At 35.2% G+C, this 22,278-nt stretch overlaps 1 protein-coding gene across 1 annotated transcript; it reads left to right on the top strand.

Moving 5' to 3' along the window:
- Window positions 1-17,131: 17,131 nt before the first annotated feature.
- On the top strand, window positions 17,132-18,091 carry Or8g34b (olfactory receptor family 8 subfamily G member 34B). The gene is given in 1 exon segment (NM_001000799.1): window positions 17,132-18,091. A coding segment is annotated over 1 exon segment (960 nt).
- Window positions 18,092-22,278: the final 4,187 nt, after the last annotated feature.

Here is a 22,278-nt window from a genome sequence, read left to right as displayed (position 1 = left end):
TAAGTTTATCTCTAATTATAACACTAGCTCATATCCTTACCCTTATTCTAACCCATTCCTTACCCATACCCTATCTGCAACCCTAACCCTCACCGTTAGCATAACCCATACCTCAAACCTTACTCTAAACCTAACACTTTGTCTAACCTTTACATTTACATTAACCCTATCCCTAGTCATAACCCTTATACTTACCCTTACCCTAACCCTAGCCTTATCCCTATCCCTAAATTTAAATTCAAACTTAAACCTAAACCCCAACTTTATCTGAATCCTAATCACTACCCTGAAAAATATATTTATATTCATATTTCAAATCCATGAGGGCAGTTTGTTTAAAACACACATATAAGAGAACTAAATTGACCCAACAACTATATCATGTATGTGTTTGTGTATATACATACATTTATATATGTGTTTCTGTCTATATATGTATATATATACATATATGTGTGTGTGTGTGTGTGTGTGTGTGTGTATGTGTATGTATATATTAATATGTGTACCCATACATGAATATGTGCTTGTCTACATTATGCCAGGGGCATAAATATTAGATGAAGTGGGGGAATGTAGGAGGAGTTCACTGTAGAGAGATAAGACTGGAAACATGTCAAGTAGAGTAATATGAAATTCACAACAAGTATAAAATAAATCATAGAAAAATGTTTAGGAAGAATAAACTGCATTCTATTGCTCTCAGTCTTCTGAAAGTATTTCCTCACATCCTAGATGTTGCAGTTACTGACAAGAAGAAAATAAAAGGTATCAAGAATCCTTTACTATTAGTTTTGTTTGCAAGCTATTTAATAATGTAACCTAAAGATCTTAGAGACCACACCAGAATAAGGAAAAATTCCATTATATGTGTAAATTTGCAGAAATTCAACCAGCTTTTGTAAGAGTCTTGCATTCTATAAATTGTTTGCTTTATTTTTATTGACTTCTAATAGATATTATTAGCTGATTCTGATTTTCTTATTTCCATTTTTGCTTAGTTGTGCCTTTCCATAATGGCCTCCATCTGTTAGAAAAAGAAGCTTCGTTATGAGAGTAAAGAGGTAATCCTACCTAAAAATGTAAGAGTATATATTTCAAATACGTTTAAAATTATAGCTGTTGAAGAAATTGGCTCCTCCATGGTCTATGACTTCATGAGGCATAGTAGTAGGTTGGGTTTACACTATCAAGCTTAGGACAAAGCATGTCTTAAGTCTAATCACATAGCAAGTGGTTACCACCATAATTTCAGTGCCAATGCTGCACATTTAAAGACATCTTGCCATGCTTGCAATTATGCTGGGTGGTAGGCTCTGGAGCTGACTAGAACTATTGATTACTTTTCTCCATTGGCAGCTTCCATAGCATCTTAGATATATTATAGGCAGTCCTAAGAGCACAGATGCGAGCTTCACTTAAAGACATTGCTGTGGAGCCACTGAAATGTTAATAATGCTCATTTGCAGTATTTTACATGGCATGCATTCTGAATTTTATTTTTTAAAAATGATGATGATTAAATATTAAAATAGGAATGTTTGTTTATATACTTTTTCATAGGTTTAATACATATAATGAGAAAAATATAATATATAGCTAAAAGTCATATGCAGAGTTTTAAATTTAAAACAGTGACAAAACTCACTGTAATATAACTACATTTTTCTGTGACTATATTCTCTCAAATCTATAGTTCCCTGATTTCAGAAGTACTTATTATTTGTGTAATTTTAAATCAGCTCACACAGGCTTCATGATCTGTGTACAGCTCAGTAATACAGATGCAATCAACCACCATTTCTATGTTCTTCTTACCCCACAAAGTTTCCCCACTTATGTTAAAGTTATTTTTCATTGATTTTTTAATTATTATTTTACTTAGTCAATTTTCATCCTGTTCACTTCCCATATTAAATTATAGTTCTTATGTTAAAGAATTTTTAATTTTATGCTTTAGTATATTTGAAATTTTACCTCAAATTTTGCCCCACATCTTATTTTTGGATCATTTATTTATTTACATTTGATGTGTTATCACCTTTCCTGGTTGCCCCTCCAGAATCCCCTATCCAATCCCCTTCCCTCTGCTTCTATGATTGTCCTCCTCCTCTCACCCACACCTTCCCAGCTCACAGCCTTGGCATTCCCTTACACTGGGCAATCATGCCTCCTAAGGACAAAAGGTCTCTCTTCCTATTGATGCCAGACAATGCCATTCTCTGCTACATATATGACTGGATCCATGGGTCCCTCCCTGTGTATTCTTTTGTTGGTGATTTAGTCCCTGGGAGCTCTGGGGTGTCTGGTTCATTGATATTGTTCTTTGTATGGTGGTGCAAAACCCTTCGCTCCTTTAGTATTATCTCTAACTCTATTGGGGTCCCAGTTACCAGTCCAATGGTTGGCTGTAAAGTGCTTTCTCTGTATTGGTCAGGCTCTGGCAGAGCCTCTCAGGAGAGAGGTATAACAGGCTCCTGTCAGCAACTTCTTGGCATCAGCAATAGTGTCTGTGTTTGGTGTGTGTATAGGGGATGAATCTCAAGGAGGGACAATCTCTGGATATCATTTCCTTCAGTCTTGATACCACACTTTTTCCCTGTCTCTCCTTTAAACAGAAGCCATTCCGGGTTAAAATTGTAGATGAGTGGGTAACACCATCCCCCAATTGGGAGCCTTGCCTAACCTCTGGATATGGTGTCTATATGTTTTTCCTTCCTTGTGTTGGGCATTTCAGCTAATTCCATCCTGGTTGGGACTTGGGAGCTTATTGATTTCCTGGAATCTGGGATTTGCTGATGGTTAGGCAGAGGGTCAAGAATTGGAGATCTCTCTTCTTACTTCATGATTGTCACCATTTTCATCAACATTTCACTGAAAAAGCCTTAAGTACACATTAGTACACATCGACCACTTATGGTATGGTGGTTTTTTTTTTTTTTTTTGTTTGTTTGTTTGTTTGTTTTTTGGTGTGTGTGTGTGTGTGTGTGTGTGTGCGTGCGTGCATGCATGCGGGCGCGCTGCATTTATATACTTCTGGCAACCATCAATAAACTCCAAATCCAAAGGAAAGTATGCTTCATGTTTTACTCCATTGCTGTGCTCATACTTAGCCCTTTAAACTACTATCTAAAGAATAAATATATCCTTATTTCTCTGAAGGAAAGACGAGAAAGAAAATAATTCATGTCCACTGAACTAATATGTATTTACTTATTAAAATGAAGTCATCAGGTGATACAGTGTTTCAATTGTTATTATTAATTTAAACCCATTTCTCAATCTAAATGTGTCCCAAAATTTGCATATATCTAATTTGTATAATTGTCCATTACTGTTTCTTTTATAAATGTCATCACATACGTATCAAAGAAATTGTAAATGAAATTCTGGGAATAGAATCCACCTATTTAGTGTAACATATCAATGACATCAACGTAAAATGTCTTTGGTTGTACAGTTGGTTAAAACAATTTACAGAGCACAGAAAGCTCAAGAAGAAGGATGACCAAAATGCGAATGCTCCCACTCCTTCTTAAAAGGGGGAAAATATCCATAGGAAGGGATATGGAAGCAAAGTTTAGAGCAGCAACTCAAGGAACAGCCATTCAGAGCCTGCCCCACATGTGGCCCATATATATACAGACACCAAAAGTAGATAAGATTGATGAAGCTAGAAAATGCATGCTTAAAGGTACCAGATGTAGATCTTTCCTGAGAGACACATCCAGAGCATGTCCAATACAGAGACAATGCTAGCAGCAAACCACCGAACTCAGAACAGGAACCCCTTGAGGGGAATTAGAGGAAGTATTGAAAGAATTGAAGAAACTTGCAAGCCCATAAAAACAACAATGCCACCCAACCAGAGCTTCCAGGGACTAAACCACTACCAAAAGACTACACATGGCCTGACCCAGGGCTCCAACAGCATATGTAGCAGAGAATAGCCTTGTTGGGGCACCAGTGGAAGGGGAAGCCTTGGTCCTGCCAAGGTGCGACCCCTCAGTGCAGGGGGATATGGGGGGCAATAAGGGGATGTATAGGGGGAACACCCATATGGGGGAGGGGATGGGAAGGGATGGGGATTTATGGATAGGAAACCGTGAAGGTGAATAACATTTGAAATGAAAGTAAAGAAATATATCTAATAAAAAATTAAAAAAAATCTCTTTTGCTTATTATCCCTGTAAAGAAGATATTTCTACAAATTTAAGCAATCTAATCCATCTATGTGAGAAAACACTAGACATAAAACTATGATAATTGTGATTTCTATTTTGGAAATGACCCTTGAAAATCCACCTACTGCCTTCTTCATTGGATTTTATTTGTCTTTCTTCTTTAGTATATTACTTTGGATATTCTATTGTCATTTAATATCTATGTGATACAAACTTCTATGTATTCAGCCTGTGACTGGTCCAGGATCCTAGAGGTATATCTGTTAATTATTTAGTTTGTAATTCTCCATTTAAACAAAATTATTAAAACTGATATATACAATCAGAAGATTTTGTTCTCACTAATTATTGCTGTTCAGGTCATTGAACAAGACTTGAAACTTATTAAATCATTAATGAATTACTTATGCCAGTTATGAAATATTTAAGGTAAGTTTCTGAATTCAATATGATCTATACCCATCAATAATTTATTATCATTCCATAGTAATATATTTATTTTAACTAAATTACTTCAGTACAGCTTTGTAAATCCAAAAATTTGTGGTTCACTTATGTCCTTGCTTTTAGCATATTTTAAAACTAATAACTGGTCTATTAAACAGAAATATTTAATATTTAGTCTTTAGTAGAATTGCTCTGGCAAACCAGTTCAAGTGAGATAATGTACGAATAGCTGATTTAATTACACCCTGTTGAAGAAATTCTTAAAGAAATGCTCAGTTTTTCTTGGTTTTCAAACTTTTCAGAATTTAAAAATATTTAAGTTTGAAAATTTATGATTCAAATATAAAATTTGTAGTATTATGTTAATACTATAAAAAATCTACTGTCTGTTTTCTATATTATGAGTATAATTCCAGCTATGATGAAAACAGAATAACTGTGGCACATGCTTCACCATATATATATATATATATATATATATATATATATATATATATATTCATATGTGTGTGTGTGTGTGTGTGTGTGTGTGTGAGAGAGAGAGAGAGAGAGAGAGAGAGAGAGAGAGAGAGAGAGAGAGATAGGGAGAAAGAGAGTGTGTGTGTGCGTGTGTCCCTGTGTGTATTTGTATACACCTAAATTTTGGCAAATTGAAAAACACATTATTATGCATAATAAATTTGCTAGCTAGTAGAGCTCTTTTGTTGAACTGATGTATTTGTTTATCCATACACTCCTTCATTTTTTTAATGGGCTGAAAAAATATTTGGGTTATTCTACAATTAGTCTATTATTGTTATTGACAATCTATTTCATATTCCACATTGTGTTTGTGTAGGACTTCAGATGAAGGGATGAGGAATAAATGATGTAGCTACAGAGTATTTGCACTATAGGATTCTAGGGGCTCTAACATTACATGATTTGTCAAATTGAGCACAGCATAAAGATGGACCTCAGTGTCTCTAAATATTACTTATTATTCATGATGTCCATGCATGTGAGTTTATGAGGATTCTACTATCACAATGTTGGGCATAGATGGAAGACATTCTTATAAAAATAAATATATGATATATAAATATGCATATAAGTGTATAAATTAATGTATATTAATAAAAATATATATAATAAAATGTAAAACAAAATCCCAACACATATTAAAACCAGAATATGAAAAACACATGAAGATAGCCCTTATATGTTCAATAAACTGTAATTTGCTAACTTTCACTTCTTTCACTATAATTTACATGACACGCAAAACTTTCCTGAAATTTTCAAAAAAATTCATACTTCGTGTAAATTATTAATCTCTGTAAGTAACCGAGATAGAAAAACTATTCTATGAATGCCTGTTTGTGTCTTTTAATTCCTTTCTATGAAAATTAGTATGGTTTCTGCCTGCTCGTGAAAGCTGAAGCTATGCCACAGGTTTCTGTACCCAGATCTCACTAGGAGAAGGCTGGTCTCCAGGAGTGCTGACACACCAGACAGCACAGGTAAGACTACCACTTCTGCTGCAAGGGATCCTCAGGACAGAGGAACTGAGGAGTAGTCTAGGACAGGATCCTGCCAGGTTCCAACTGCACTCTGATCTGATCCTGTGCTACAGGTCTCTGTACCCAGATACACCTATGAGAGAGCTGGTCTCCCAGTAGTGCTGACATACAGGCTTACAGGAGGCTTAAGCCACTGTCAGAGACAGCAAGACCAGCTAACAACAGATAAGGAGATGATGAGATGCAAAGGCAAAAACCATAACAACAGAAACCAAGGCAAGTTGGCATCATTAGAGCCCAGGTTCCTACCACAGCAAGTATTGTATATGCCAACACACTGGAAAAGTCAGATTTGGATTTATAATCACAACACATTATGATGTTACAGACCTTAGGAAGGTCATAAATAACTCTCTTTAAAGAAATACAGGACAACATATGTAAACAGGTAGAAGCCCTTTAAAGAAGAAACACAAAAATCCCTTAAAGAATTACAGGATCACAAAACCAAACAGTTGAAGGAATTGAACAAAACCATCCACGATCTTAAAATGGAAGTAGAAACAATAAGAAAATCACAAAAAAAGACAACCCTGGAGATGGAAAATGTCAGAAAGAGATCAGGAGTCATAGACTCAAGAATGACCAATAGAAAACAAGAGATAGAAAAGAGAATCTCAGGGGCAGAAGATAACATAGAAAACATTGAGACAACACAAAAGGCTGCTAACTCAAAACATCCAGGAACTCCAGGACAAAATGAGAAGATTAAACCTAAGGATAAATAGGTATAGAAATGAGAGAAGATTCCCAACTTAAAGTCCAGTAAAAATCTTCAACAAAATTATAGATGAAAACATCCCAAACTTAAAGAAAGAGATGCACACAAACATATAAGAAACATACAGAACTCCAAATAGATTGGCCCAGAAAAGAAATTCCTCTCATACATAATAGTCAAAACACCAAACACACAAAACAAAGAAATAATATTGAAAGCAATAAGGGGAAAAGGTCAAGTAACATATAAATGCAGACCTATCAGAATTACATTAGACTTCTCACCAGAAACTATGAAATCCAGAGAATCCTGGGCAGATTATACAGACCTTAATAGACCAAATGTCAGCCCAGTGTACTATATCCAGAAAAAAATCTCAATTAACTCAAATGGGGAAACCAAGATATTCTATGACAGAACTAAATTTACACAGTATCTTTCCACAAATCCAGCCAGACAAATGATAATAGATGGAAAACTGCAACATAAGGAGGGAAACTATGCCCTAGAAAAAGGAAAGAAAGTTATCTAATTTCAACTACCCAAAAGATGGTAGCCACCTCGAACAACAAAAATAACAGGCAAAACCAATCATTGGTTCCCTGATATGTCTTAACATCAGTAACATCAATTCCCCTATCAAAAGATATAGAGTAATAGACTGAATACATAAGGAAGACCCAGATTTTGCTGCATATAGGAAACATACCTCAATAACAAACACAGATACTACCTCAGAATGTAAAGTTGGAAAGCTATTTTCCAAGAAAATGGTCCCAAGAAACCAACTGGAATAGCCATTGTAATAATGAATAAAATCGAATTTAAATCAAAAGTTATCAAAAAGATAAGGACAGACACTTTATACATGTCAAACGAAAAATCCACCAAGATGAACTCTCAGTCCTGAATATCTATGCTTCAAATGCAAGGGCATCTACATTCACTAAAGAAACCTTGCAAAAGCCCTAGTACACATTCAATCTCACAGAAAAATTGTGTGAGACTTCAAGACCCCACTCCCATCAATGGACAGAACACGGAGTCAGAAACTAAACAGACAGATGGAAAAACTTACAGAAGTTATGAGCTCGTTGGATTTAACAGATAACTATAGAACATTTCACCCTAAAACGAAAGAATTCACCGGCTCACCACGTCATGGTTCCTTCTCAAAAGCTGACTATATAATTGGTCATAAGACAGGCCTCAATAGATACAGGAAGATTGAAATAATCCCATGCATCCTTTCAGATCACTACAGACTTTAATAACAACACAAATGAAAGAAAGCCTGCAAACACATGGAAGTTGAATAATGCTCTACTTAATGATAACTTGGTTAAGAAAGGAATAAAAAAAGAAATTAAAGACTTTATAGTATTTGATGAAAATGAAGGCACAACAAACCTAAACTTATGGGACATAATTAAAACAGTGCTAAGAGGAATAATACTTAAAAAAGAACCATCTTGCCCCCAAAAATCTAAAGATATTATGCAATCTCCATCTAAATTTCCACTCAATTCTCTATAAACCAAGAAAAATCAATCTGCAAATTTATTTGGAATTGAAAAAACCCAGGATACAAAAAAAATATTCTCATACTCTCAACAATAAAAGAACTTCTGAGGGAATCACCAGCCCTTACTTCAATTTTTAATACAGAACAATAGTGATACAAACTGCATGGCATTTGTACAGAGACAGGCAGGTAAATCAATTGAATATGTTGGAAGACCCAGAAATGAACCCAAACACTTATGGTCACTTGGTTTTTGACAGAGGACCTAAAACCATTCAGTGGAAAAAGGACAGGATTTTCAACAAATGGTGCTGGTTCAAGAGGAGTGCATCATATATTAACAGTGCAAATCCATCAAGTTTTATCACCCTATTCAAACCTCAAGTCCAAGTGGATCAAGGACCTACACATAAAACCAGATATTCAAAGTAATAGAAGAAAAATTGGGAAGAACCTCAAACACATGGGTGCTGGCGAAAATTTCCTGAACAACACCAATGGCTTATGCTCTAAGATCAAGAATCGACAAATGAGACTTCATAAAATTGCAACGCTTATGTGAGGCAAAGGATACTGTCATTAGGGCAAAATGGCAACTAACAGATTAGGGAAAGGTCTTTCCCAATCCTACATTCCTTAGAGGACTAATGTCGAATATATGCAAAGAACTCAAGAAGTTAGACTGTGGAGAATCAAAGAACCCTCTTAAATGGGGTACAGCATTACAGAATTCTCAAGTGAAGAATATCAATGGCTGAGAAGCACCTAAAGAATTACAACATCTTTAGTCATCATGGAAATGCAAATCAAAACAAACCTGAGATTCTACCTCACACCAGTCAGAATGGCTAACATTAAAAACTCAGGTAACAACAAATATTGGCAAGAATGAGGAAAAAGAAGAACACTCCTCCGTTGTTGGTGAGATTGCAAGCTTGTACAATCACTCTTGAAATTGGTCTGAAGGTTCCTCAGAAAACTGCACATAGGACTACCTGAGGACCCAGCTATACCACTCCAGCGCATATACCCAAAAGATGCTCCAACATATAACAAGGACACATTCTCCACGATATTCATATCAACCTTATTTATAATAGTCAGAAGCTAGAAAAAAACCCAGATGCTCTTTAGCAGAGGAATGGATAGAGAAGTTGTTGAACATTTACATAATGGAATACTATTTAGCTATTAAAAATAGTGACTTCATGTGCAAATGGATGGAAGTAGAAAATATTAATCTAAATGAGGTAACCTAATCACAAAAACACACTCATAGTATGCACTCACTGATAAGTGGATATTTTCCCAAAAGCTCAGATTACCCAAGATATAATCCACAGACCACTTGGAGCTCAAGGAGAACGATGACGAAAGTGCAGATGCTTCAGTACTTCTGAAAAGGGGGAACAACTTATTCATAGTAGAAAAGATGGGGACAAAGTATGGAGCAGAGACTCAGATGGTCCCCATTGGAAGAATTAGAGAAAGTATTTTAGCCGCTGAAGGAACTTTCAGCCCCGTAAGAACAACAATACCAACCAACCCGAGCTCCCAGGGACTAAACTACCATCTAAAGTATACAGATGGACAGACCCATTTCTCCAGCTGCATATGTAGTAGAGGATGTCCTTGTTGGGCACCAATAAAAGGAGAAGCCATTATTCCTGCCAAGGCTCGATGCCCCAGGGTATGGGATTGTCAGGGTGGGGAGGCAGGATGTTGTTGTGGGTGCTGAACACATTCATATAAGCAGGGCAATGTTGGGTGGGATAGTGGGTTAATGGACAAGAAATTAATAAAGGGGATAACATTTAATATCTAAGTAAAAATGTTCAATAAAAAAGAAAACATCAAAGATATTTTGAATTTCTTTAGAACATTAAACTGCTGTATTGTGTTGAATTTCATAAAATAGTAATTGTATGTTGCATGTTCTGTATTAATATCAGTGTTTTCTATCCTTAATGCTTACAGAAGTAAAGCAAGGGACAGATTTTAAAAAGCAATGTAAATTGGTTAGATTTAAATACACTTACTTAATCTTATAAATAATTTTGATAGTTTAAGATTTTAGATTGTTCTATTTTCTAAGAATGTAGTCCTGATACAGCATACCTGATTCTATACACAAAATGCTGACCTATCCTTTTCATTTAGACCATTTATTATTATCTTGAGTTTCTTAAATTGGGAACAAGCTGAGGCAGTTTTGACACGTGAAGAAACTGGTATGCCACTCGTTTCTATGTTTTGCAGAAATTCCTTATAAATAATCCAGTATCTCCTATCCACTTTCATCTGCTGGATCAGAGTAAGCTATTTCATACAACCATTCAGTGATCTACATACTCAAAACCTTCATTATGAGCTCAAAGTTTAGATGTGATATGGAATTATTTGAAAAACCACTTGACAACTGGGAATTATCACTGATAATTGCTTATTTTTCTCATTAGCATATCTTTAGAATAATGAGAGTCTTAAGGGAAAGTTTTTTTTTTCTTAACGCAAAATATCTGAAGTAGATAAACTCAGGACAGAGCTTCACAGCTGGTCAGTTGACTATGTGTTTGAAATTGAATCTGCAGAGGCACAAAGTCCTTGAAGGTGACTGGAGATGCTGATCAGGCTCAAATATTGCCACTGAAGACTAGGTTTGTCTTCTAGATACTAACTGTGGAATGCTCGACCCCTGATTTGCCCAATTCCTGGGCTAGCACCTTTGGCAAAAAGCAATTAAAACTTTATATTTAGAGTTTCAGAAAAAGTAACTTTGTGTTTGCCTCACATGCACAAATGTCTTCTTAAGGACTGTAAGTACTGGAGCAGTCACTCTCAGAAATCTGTTAGATATAGTTGAATACCCTCAATCATATTTCCAATTATTCCTTTAGTCTTAGACGACTCACAAAACAGTACTGGGGGAGAAATGTATTATTTAGGAGACTGAGAAACAAGTCCAACTTGTTACCTGGTTAGTAGTGCACTTTATGACCCAAGGAAGTGCAAGGCTCAGAAACTGCAATACCCTAAGAGCATTGTAGAAAGGATGAATCCATTTAAAGATTTTGCAGAATCACAACATGTCAGCAACAGTTTTAGACAGGATATAAAAGATATACATAATTAACATATAATAAAGAAATAGTGTTTAGTGACACTGTTTCAAGTAGAGTAAACAGCATTCTAAAATGAGGACAATGAATTAATATAATTTGGGAACTGTAAGTAGCCAACTGTGCCCATCACAGAGGGAGAGGTTTGTAAGAAAGAACTTAGGAGGATCAAGAGAGTGAACAGTTGTGGTTTTACAAATGAACTGGAAAGGAATTGTTTCTCTAGATCTCTGAACATGAATTATCAACCTGTTTAGGGTGCAGTATAGTCCATGAGCTTGAATACGTAACATTCTTTCTTTTAAAAATATGCAGCTGGTATAATATTTTTGCATGATTATTAAAGTGTAACTTTTACGCTTTCAAACATCAAAAAGTGTCTTACATCATGCTACTTGTGTGCTAATTATATCACCTTTCAATAGTACTCACTCTTCTGTCACCTGCTGTGCTTCATCTTGCCAATGTCCTTTCTTTAGCTAGAATGTTCACGGTGCACGTCATAGCCTGAAACTTAACATAACAGCTTTATGTTAGGCTTTGAAACTTCATGGCACACAGGAGAAATGAAAGACTTAACAGGGCTTTGGAAGAGATTACGGCTATGGTAAATGTTTCAACCCTTAGGCATCATTGTGACTTCTTGGCTATATTACAGTAAACAGCCCCTGAGCTAAGAAGCCAGAGCAGAGATATTTCAGAAATCATTATGTGATAAGGAATCAGGAAAATCTAAAATAATATAGTGTAATTTGCTACACTCTAAGATATGTTTTTCATGAAAATTTCTGCACTTTTATTCATATTCTCTTAGTCTACAAATTTTATCATTTCTTTTAATTAAAAGTATACCTTTAGTTTTACATATGACCTGGAATAATGTATATATGTTGTATAATAGCAATTTCAGAAACAATTTACAGGTTAATAAATGTGTCCTTGCTTAATTTATTTCCACTCTTTTTATATTTAATAAGTCATTGTAGCTGATTTAGTATTGAGCTTCTCTTTTAATATATAATGAATTCAAATTATATTTGTCCTGTAGAGATAAGGTTGTATTAACTTTGAAGGTATTCTGGCCACAAGATCTATTCCTTACCATCATAAGTGAATGATGTCCATTAAATTTAAGTAAAAAAAAAATGGAAACCTGTCATGGGGTTAGACTGTATAAACCACCCTTAACCTGTGATTTGTACTATGATGACTTTAATTTACATAATTAGCCTTAAGTACAAGATTAGACTTCCTTTTCTATCTTCCAGAATTGCTAGCCCATGAAACTAGGTTTTGTTAGATTTTGAACTTACCACACTGTAGTATTACAAGTTTTGCATTTTTATTTTATCCAGAAAATCACTGGGGACCAAAATGAAAATTTCATTGAAAAATATTAAATCTATAGTGATCTGAATAATCAAAATGTTCATAAATGATAATATTCTAAAAATATTAGCAGCAAATCCTAAATATTGATCAAATTGATTAATTTCAAAATGTGGTTGTGAATTTATTCAAATTTTTGTTTATTATGTAACATTACTAAAAATACTAGTATACTCCTCTATTTATTATTTCATGAGTATGAAATAATAATCCATTCGATTGCAACTTTTATTGCCTCTTCCTCTTAGCTTTATGTGTTCTGTAATTTTTATCACACATTTATTGCCCAGTTCCTAGTTAATATATTCTTGCAAGGAATATTTGGCTTGTGAATTCCTTAAAGTAAAGATGTCACAATAATTTCTGCTACTGCAGTGACAATGTCATTGTGACTTTCTGTGTAATACAACAATATTTAGAGAGAGATGGAGATTATGAGACTGAGAGAGATCTAGGAGGAAGGAAATGAGGACAGGGGAAGAAAGGTGTCAAAAAAGCATGGTATTAGAATGATTTTCCACAATGTAATATCTCCCAAGTACAAACACCTATTTTAATTTTTCATATATTTTTACAGTTTATTCTTAATTTTTTAGATAGTACAGACATCCACATGCTACCAGAAGAGATTTCTATCCATGAAATTTTGGAAAGGCTTAAAAACTGAATATTAAATAAATTTAAGAGGTAAATAAATATTTTCACTATTTTAATGTTTATATAAGCTAGCCATTTATCTACATTGAAATATAAATTCCAAATATAATAATGAGCAAGGAGGTAAGACCACCAGCTTCCACTGACGTTAGAATGTGGACTGTTGATATACTATTAGAAGTCAGTGAGCTTAGAAATAGAGTAGAATCTACATATTTATAGCTCTGGAGGTGACCTTGAAAAGAGATAAAGATTACTCTGGAGCTGTTTGTCACAATTCGTACTGTCTTGGTGATAAGGGTAAGACTAAACAAAATATGCAACACTATTTTCATCTTCATGAATATGTTTACATTTTGTCATTTTTCAAAATATTTATTAATTCTGTAAATATTTTATGTGACATAAGAATAACAACATGAGGAAATAAATTAATACACACTTCATATTAATATTTGTTTTACATGTTAGGGAAAAACACCTATATATGTTACTGTTTTAGAAATTAAGGCACAAACTGGACAGTTAAGATGACTCACAGGGTAAAGCTTTGGCCACACAATCCTAATGACCTGAATTCTATTCCTGTACTCCCATGGTTAAGGAGAAAACATGTCATTCAGACTTATTCTCTGGCATTCCAATGTGCACCACAATGTATTATATACCTCTGGATACATACATTATATAGAGAAACATGTAATTAAAAATACAATATTTTAAAATTAAAACACCTTCTAGTAGTATGTGTGCATATTAAACTAGAGAGGTTCAAGAAGAAAGCTTGGTATTGAGCCTTATATGTATCCTAAATTTTTTGAATTCATTATTTTTAGTATGTTAGGATGCATATTTTTATAACATTGGGCTATAATGATTTTTATGGTAAATTCTGAAATGACCAGAGATAGACAAAGGTTGCCTTAAGTACTGTATTGGTTTCTTAAATACTGTAAAATTATGTATTTCACTTATATGTAAAAACCACAGTTTGAATTATTATAAACCTATCTATGAGTTTTTGAAGTATGATTTCTTTACTAATATTGGACATTAAAGAATGCCATACTCATGAGATGTACTCTTATTAAACCTTTCTTCAATTCTTTCAGGGCTACATGAAAGACCTAGTATATGAGTTTTGTTTGTATTTTATTAGATTGAATTCTGTCAATTTGTTCATATTTTATATCATTTTTATTTCATTTTTTAATTTTAGAAATTCCATTGAAATATGTTTTACTATAAAGAAACAAAATAATAAAGTAGAAATACAGAATACATTGTTTGACATATAGGGACTGGCAAACATAAAGCTTATGGCGATGCATTTATACAAGACAAAACAGATTTAAAACTGTATGTAGAGCTGGGAAAGGAAAATATAGTTTATTAAAAATAGGTGGGATTCAAGTTAGAAAATTACGTTTGGAAGAACATAAAAAGCACTTTAGTGCATGCATTTCTGTACCTTGCTCAACAGTTATTAGGACAGGGTTTACTAAGTCATTGGGCACATGTAACTAAAAAATACAGTAAAAAATGAAAAACAAAATGCATACATTCAGTGCTTCCAAATAGTCAGTGCCTATTTTGGAATAGCATAATCCTTAATAATCTTTAGTATGCTTTGATGTAATTTTTAAAATGTTTAATAAGTAACATGTCTTTGGTCTGACAATAATATCTAGTATTTTTTATTTTGTGAATAGAAAATGTTTTAATATTACTGTGATGTTCATGACACAATTTTAGCACTGAGAATGTCCTCCAATCCAGAAAATTAATATAGTTCACAGGTTGCAGAGAGTTTGCTGAATAATCGCTTCCTCCAGTAGTATCTATAGTAGCTTCAAGCACTATAAAAGCTAGCTGATCGTGATGAAACTTAAAGACCAAGCCATCTTAGTATCTCCTTACTTTGTGCTTCAGGTACAGGGTACCTTCAGCAACAAGGTCACAACACTGAGCTCGGGAGTGTAACCAGTAGTAGTGAGAATGGTTTTGCATGGGTTTATGGGATCTTACTGGCTAGCAAAAGAGGGAGCCATTCATGCAAAATGATGAATGATTGCAAGGGAACAACGCCATCAAGGCAAAAAGAGACAGCTTCGATATGCATTCACAGTGATTGTGACAATATCCATAATTGCTGTTCCTCCCTGAAAATTTTACTTCCTGGCTATTACAATAATAGCATATCCTCTTGTCTGCCTTAGTGATTTTTCCCATTGTAAATGCCAGTCAGGATTACCTTCTATACTAAAAATACAATTTAACATTTGGTTCTGTCATACTAAGGCTTTGGTAATTTATAAATAAAACTGACAGAATATTTTCACAAATTTTACTCATAAAAATGTATCCATTTTTCTTGGCAAGAATGAGAAACATTTAATTGAAGTGAATGGAAGATAGATGTTCACACTTATGCTGTCAAGTTAGTTTTACAAATTTTCAAGGTTTTACAATTCACTCCGCTGATGCATGCTCTGTACGCCTCATCTACATGTGATATTGCTACAACTTTTCTAAAGCCATTGTTATATACTTGTATGAAAGCATCTCACTTTGATTTTGCTGTTGTTGAATCATAATGAGTATATGCTTGTATACATATTTAAACTTCACATACTGACCTTACAAGTCTCCTGCCTATAAAGTGTATTTTTCATTAATTCTCATTTTACTTTAACATTGTTGTCTTTATGGTGTCACTAATACAGATATTTAGGGCATTTCATATTAAGTCCTATGGCAGACTTATTTAATCATTCTGGCTTTGTCTCCTCATTTTCATCCCTTTAAGCTTTAAAACTCTTTACTCAACTCTTTTGTTCTTACACATGCTTTGATCATACTCACTCTCTTTCTCCCAACTCTTCCAAGTCAAGCTTCTTCCCTTTTCATGCAGGCCTGTGTCCTGTTTTTAACATTTTCTGATGATATGTAATATGTCCCTTCCATAGATTTATGGATATATGATTTCTGTGTTACATGTGTCCAGTACTTAATCCTAGTAACACCACGTTTACATAATTTAATACAGTACTCTCGAGATGTAAATCAATTTTCACTTTTGGTATATAAAGACCTTACCTATGTTAGGAAATAGAAAAATGGGAATGTCAAAAAATAGGAGCTCTGGACATCCAATAGAAAAAGTAAATTTTGAATAATCATTCACCTTTTTAGTGAAAGCCTACTTCTTCAACGCAGTCAGAAAATTTTGCTAATTTTCGCTAAATTTAATTTTAAGACATGGCAATGATGAAAAAATTTTAAACTTAATTCAGTGATAGTATTTTATATGAACTGCAATCTTAACTTCCAAGTATATTTTAAAAATAATAATACAAGACATTTTATTTAACTAAAGTGATCCAGTTAAGGTAACTACATACATGAAAAAGGATTACTGAGGCAGAAATAATTCATATACATATGTTGTATACATGGAAAATAATAATAAAATCACTCTGACAAATATATAACTGTTTTACTCTTCCAAGATAAAAATGGAGAAAATGGCAGCAGGAAACCATTGCACAGTGACTCAGTTCTTCTTGGCTGGGCTCTCAGAGAAGCCAGAACTCCAGCTGCCGCTCTTCCTCCTCTTCGTAGGAATATATCTGATCACCGTGGCAGGGAACCTGTGCATGATCACACTGATTGGGCTCAGTTCCCACCTGCACACACCCATGTATTTTTTCCTCAGCAGTCTGTCCTTCACTGACTTCTGTCTGTCCACAGTTGTTACCCCTAAAATGCTGATGAGCTTTGTGACAGAGAAGAACATCATCTCCTACCCTGGATGCTTGGCTCAGCTATACTTTGTCATCATTTTTGGCAGTGCAGAATGCTACACATTAGCTGTAATGGCATATGACAGATATGTTGCTATCAGTAACCCCTTGCTTTACAATATAACCATGTCTCCTCCAATTTACTGTTCTTTGATTTCAGTGGTATATGTTTGTGCTGTGTTCTGTGCATCAGTAATCATGGGATTCATGTTTAGTATTCATTTCTGCAAATCAGATGTGATTAACCACTATTTCTGTGATCTTCTTCCCCTCTTGCAACTTGCATCCTCTAATACCTATATCAGTGAAATATTGATTTTATTTTTTGGTACACTGAACATCTTTGCCACAGTGCTGACCATTAGTACTTCCTATATCTTCATCATTGCCAGCATCTTTCGCATTGACTCCAGAGAGGGCAGATCCAAAGCCTTCAGTACTTGCAGTTCCCACATCTCTGCTGTTGCTGTCTTCTTTGGTTCTGCAGCATACATGTACTTACAACCATCATCAGTGAGTTCAATGGACCAAGGGAAAGTGTCATCTGTGTTTTATACTACTGTTGTTCCCATGCTGAACCCCTTGGTCTACAGCCTGAGGAATAAGGATGTCAGTGTTGCATTGAAAAAAACGCTTGAAAAAATTTACATAAGCAGAAATCATGTGAAGATTATTTATTAGACTAAAGGGTTTAAAAGCACATAGATTTGATTGATACTACTTATTTCAACCCACTATATATTATTATTACATATTTGTTAGGAACCTATGCTAATTTATATTATTACAAATCTCAACTTTATATTTCAAGTACCTAAAATCTCATATGCTTTTCAGAATCAGCGATTTAAAGAAATGCTGAGGAAGACATGGATGCTTATGCCCATAGTTGACAGTCCATCATTTTATATATATATATATATATATATATATATATATATATATATAAATGTTCCCTGAGCTTTAAGCAGGACAGTTATGTATATAGATGGATAAATATTAGCTGTTACCTCACCATCATTTGATCCCTCTATGTAGGCAGTTATAGAGTTCTGTAATCTTATTCATTTGCTGTAAAAAGGGTTACATTTCTGTGGGTGACATGATAAATACTAATTATGCAATTAGAAATTGTACTAGTTTGTGTAGTTGTAATTATTTTAATATCTTAACAACATGTTGCATGTAAATTTTCATTTTAAAGAGAAGGTATTCTTCTAATACTTGATTACACTGGATAATTGACAATCAAAAACCAAAATGGACAGAACAGTAGAATTAAGATCTAATCATTTAACTGTGTAGCAGACAAATTATGTTCAATCTGAAGCACCATGTAAACAAAATAGTTTTTGTGTGTATTCACTAATTTGAATACATATGCACCACTTAATAAGGTTAAAGGCTTGTGTGGATATGAGTTTATTCATATTACTTATTAATATAAAGTAAAATTTTTTCATAGTGATAGGTAGTAGCACAAATACTTTTTATGGAGCTGTTATCTTTTGAAGTGCATATGTAAACATAAAAACTATTAAAACATATTGGGAAGAGTAAACATGTCCCATTGGTTTCAGGGATTATGATAACCACAAAGAGATAGTAGGAAAATACTTACATTCATCATATTGATTCTTAATTAGTGTGTTGTGACACACAAAAAATGATTTCAAAGTAGGAGGAGCATTATAAAGAAGAAAAGAAATAATATATAAAATTTGTGAAATACTATTTAGAAAACAATAGTTTAATAAAACTTTCAGTAATTCAAAATAAAATCTAGGTTCTTCCCTAGGGTCTATTACCTATGTAGAGGAAGGTTGTTGATGTGGTTTTGTGTGATATATAGGTTTCAACTTGTGAGTGGGGCATTAAGTCCAAAATGAAATGGGTGGTTTTCTCTAAATTTGCATGCCACTATTTCACCATATCACTTTATACAAGTTGTTATTGTATCTTACATGGATCACAACTAGTTAAGATGTGAAGGTATACATAGGAGGCATAGAAGCCCAAACTATATGAAATATAAAAATAGAGATCAGACATGAGCTTGAAGTCATACCTATATCTAAGAAGCGATTTGGAGGTTATAGTTGCCTAGAGATGGAAGCAAGCGCTGTGGAGTTCTCTGACTCTTGGACATCTAGCAGCCTCTAGGAGTTGAAGAACAGCAGAGAAAGACTAAGGGGCCCATGGATTGGGGACAGCATCTATCCCAGTACACAGATGGGTGTAGGAGTGGGTCAAGGGGATCTCCTACTTACTTGTCCCTGTTGGTGATTTTCTTTAGCTTAGCAGAGGCTTGCTTTGTGTCAATTGTGCTGGGAGAGCAGTGAGGCCTTCTATGGAAGAATTAAGCTGCACCTCTGTAATCAAATGCCTTCTCCATGGCTCTAGACAGATCTTTGATGGAAGAGACAGTCCATTGTTCTCAACAGTTTATTGGATGTTCATTATTGAAAATGGATACATAATGTAGGAAACCCATTTCTAATGGTAGGGCTGAGATAAAATACCTTTGGCAGGAAGGGAAGCTTTTTGACTAAAGCCTCCAGAACTCTAGGTACCTCATTAGCATGAAGAATTCTGTTTTTAGCCTATGTGACCATAAGACACATTTCTTTTGTGAGGACATGGCACCTGTTCCGAGTCAGGAGTATGGCAGAAAGCTGTAAGTAGTCTAAGACTCAGGTGTGTACGCACAGAGTCGCTGGGTCTGAACCTGTAGGGAGCGGCTATAGATGGCGCCGACATCCGGTGGTCATTGTGGTAAACACCCACAGCACATGTGTTGGCATGCCCCCAGCATCTACAAGGCCAGGGTGATATTCATGCTAATAAGGTATTTCATACTCCACTAATCCCCAGAGGACAAGTTTACAGCCACAGTCTGTCTTGTATATAGGGCAAGTGCTTTTGTTCCTCGGGGTCCCCATATTAACAATTAAGTGTTCCTGCAATAAAGGCTGTTAAGAAGAATCCGACGGTGTTGCGTCTTCCTTGCTGGTCAGGGTGGGTGCTACAGCTGGTGGCCCATATGGGGACCCTGAGTCTTTTCTTGTGTGGATTTCGGAACTTTTCAGCCTCAGGACGGTGATGTCAGTAAGCTCCCAGGTAAGGGACCAGACAGTTCTCTGGAGGTAAGCAGAGACTACAATAGGACTGTAAGGCTCCTGGGTAAAGGGACTATAAAGTTCTCTGGAGTAAGCAGAGAGGATGAAAGCCTTGGTATAGAGGCTACAAAGTAAAGTTCTCTGGAGTAAGCAGAGACGATGAAAGCCTTGGTTTAGAGGTTAAAAGTCTGTGGTCTAGGACTTGTAATTTTGTTTCTTCTTTGTGTGGTGGATTTGATTTTTCTTTTGAATTGCCACAGTTCGGGGCATGAGTGCATTTGCTGGGAAGAGCCCACTAATGATGAGCCAGAAGATCGTGTGTAAATAAACACATCAGCCCGCCCTGCTTGTAAATCGATCATAAAAGCTCGTAAAGCATGGGAAACTCACAGCTCCTGTCAGCTCTTCAGGAGCTTCTTGGTCAGTGTAAGCTTAAAATCGAAAGGAAAATCCTGCTGAGTTTTCTTGATGAGTGTGATCGTTGTGCTCCATGGTTAATAGTGTCAGGGTCTCTTACTTTACGGGCATGGGACAAGTTAGGAGAAGATCTGGATAGAGAAATAACAGAGGGCAAGCTTAAACCAGGGACAAAGCCGCTTTGGCGAATGGTCCGTGCCTGCCTAGAAGATAAATGATGTGAAGAAGCTGTTAGAACAGGTCAGAAAATCCTTAGAGCAACAAGAAAGAATGTTGGAGGGAGAAAAGGTCTCAAAGGGAGAAAAGAAAAGAAAGGGAGATAAAAGAAACAGAGAGAAGGCAGAGATGAAAAAAGGGGATAATCAGGACCAAGACACAAATAAGATTTATCCCTCTTTAAAGGCTTTGACCTTGGGAATGTCTAGTGACTCAGAGCTTAGTGAGAATGATTTAGCAAACCTTGAGGAAGAAGCTGCTCGGTATGAGAAAGAGATATTATCCTGACTGACCACCTACCAACACTATGTGGCAGTAAGCCAGAGAAGTAGATTAAGAAAGCAGTTATACCAACAGCACCCCCTGCACCTCCATATAACCCTCAACATAAGCGCATGGTAAAGCCTGCAGGAGGTATTTCTTTTTGCCCAGAGGTATGGATAGAGATAGGATTGAGTTTTCCAGTTTTTCTGGATGCAAACAGGCAGCGATATCATGAACCTGTTGACTTTAAGACAATAAAGCAATTAGCAGAGTCAGTCAAAACCTACGGAGTCAACGAAACTTTTGTGATTGCTCAGGTTGAGGCTCTTGGCAGATATTGTTTCACTCCTGGAGACTGGAGAAGATATGGATTAAGGAGGCTTGTTTCATAGGAGAGATCAAGCGCTCACTCAGGGAGAGAGAAAAGAGTTAAGAAAAAGGATTTAATTAAATTTTTTGTTGTTTTGTTTATGAAAAGTGTCCTTGGTTAATCTTAAGCAGCCCCGATATACACCCTACATATGAGAGAGAATGGGTTTGAGAAAACAGTCCTCTGAGACGCTCCACGAATGCTTTGGAGAAAGAGAAAAACTTTCAGAGCTCTCCTGGGAGCAGAAGAAAGGCAGGAGACATCCTGCCTCTCTGCTGGCTCCTATTGGAGAAATGCTTATTTCTGGTTCTAGATTCCATAGATAAGATATGTCTATTGTCTGTCCTTGGTGCACCAAGCTGTCCATGTCTGTCAGTTTATGTCTGTGGTTTTTGTTTCTCATTGTTTAAATGTTTTATGTTTCATGTTCAAAAGAAAAAATCGGTAAAAACTTTATCTGCTGGTCGTTCACACCTTGATTT

This window comes from Rattus norvegicus, chromosome 8 (genome assembly GCF_021556685.1).
Source record: "Rattus norvegicus strain SHRSP/BbbUtx chromosome 8, alternate assembly SHRSP_T2T, whole genome shotgun sequence".
In the NCBI taxonomy this organism is placed as follows: domain Eukaryota; kingdom Metazoa; phylum Chordata; class Mammalia; order Rodentia; family Muridae; genus Rattus; species Rattus norvegicus.
The sequence above is the reverse complement of the archived record's forward strand: the minus strand, read 5'-3'. Positions and strand labels throughout refer to the sequence as shown.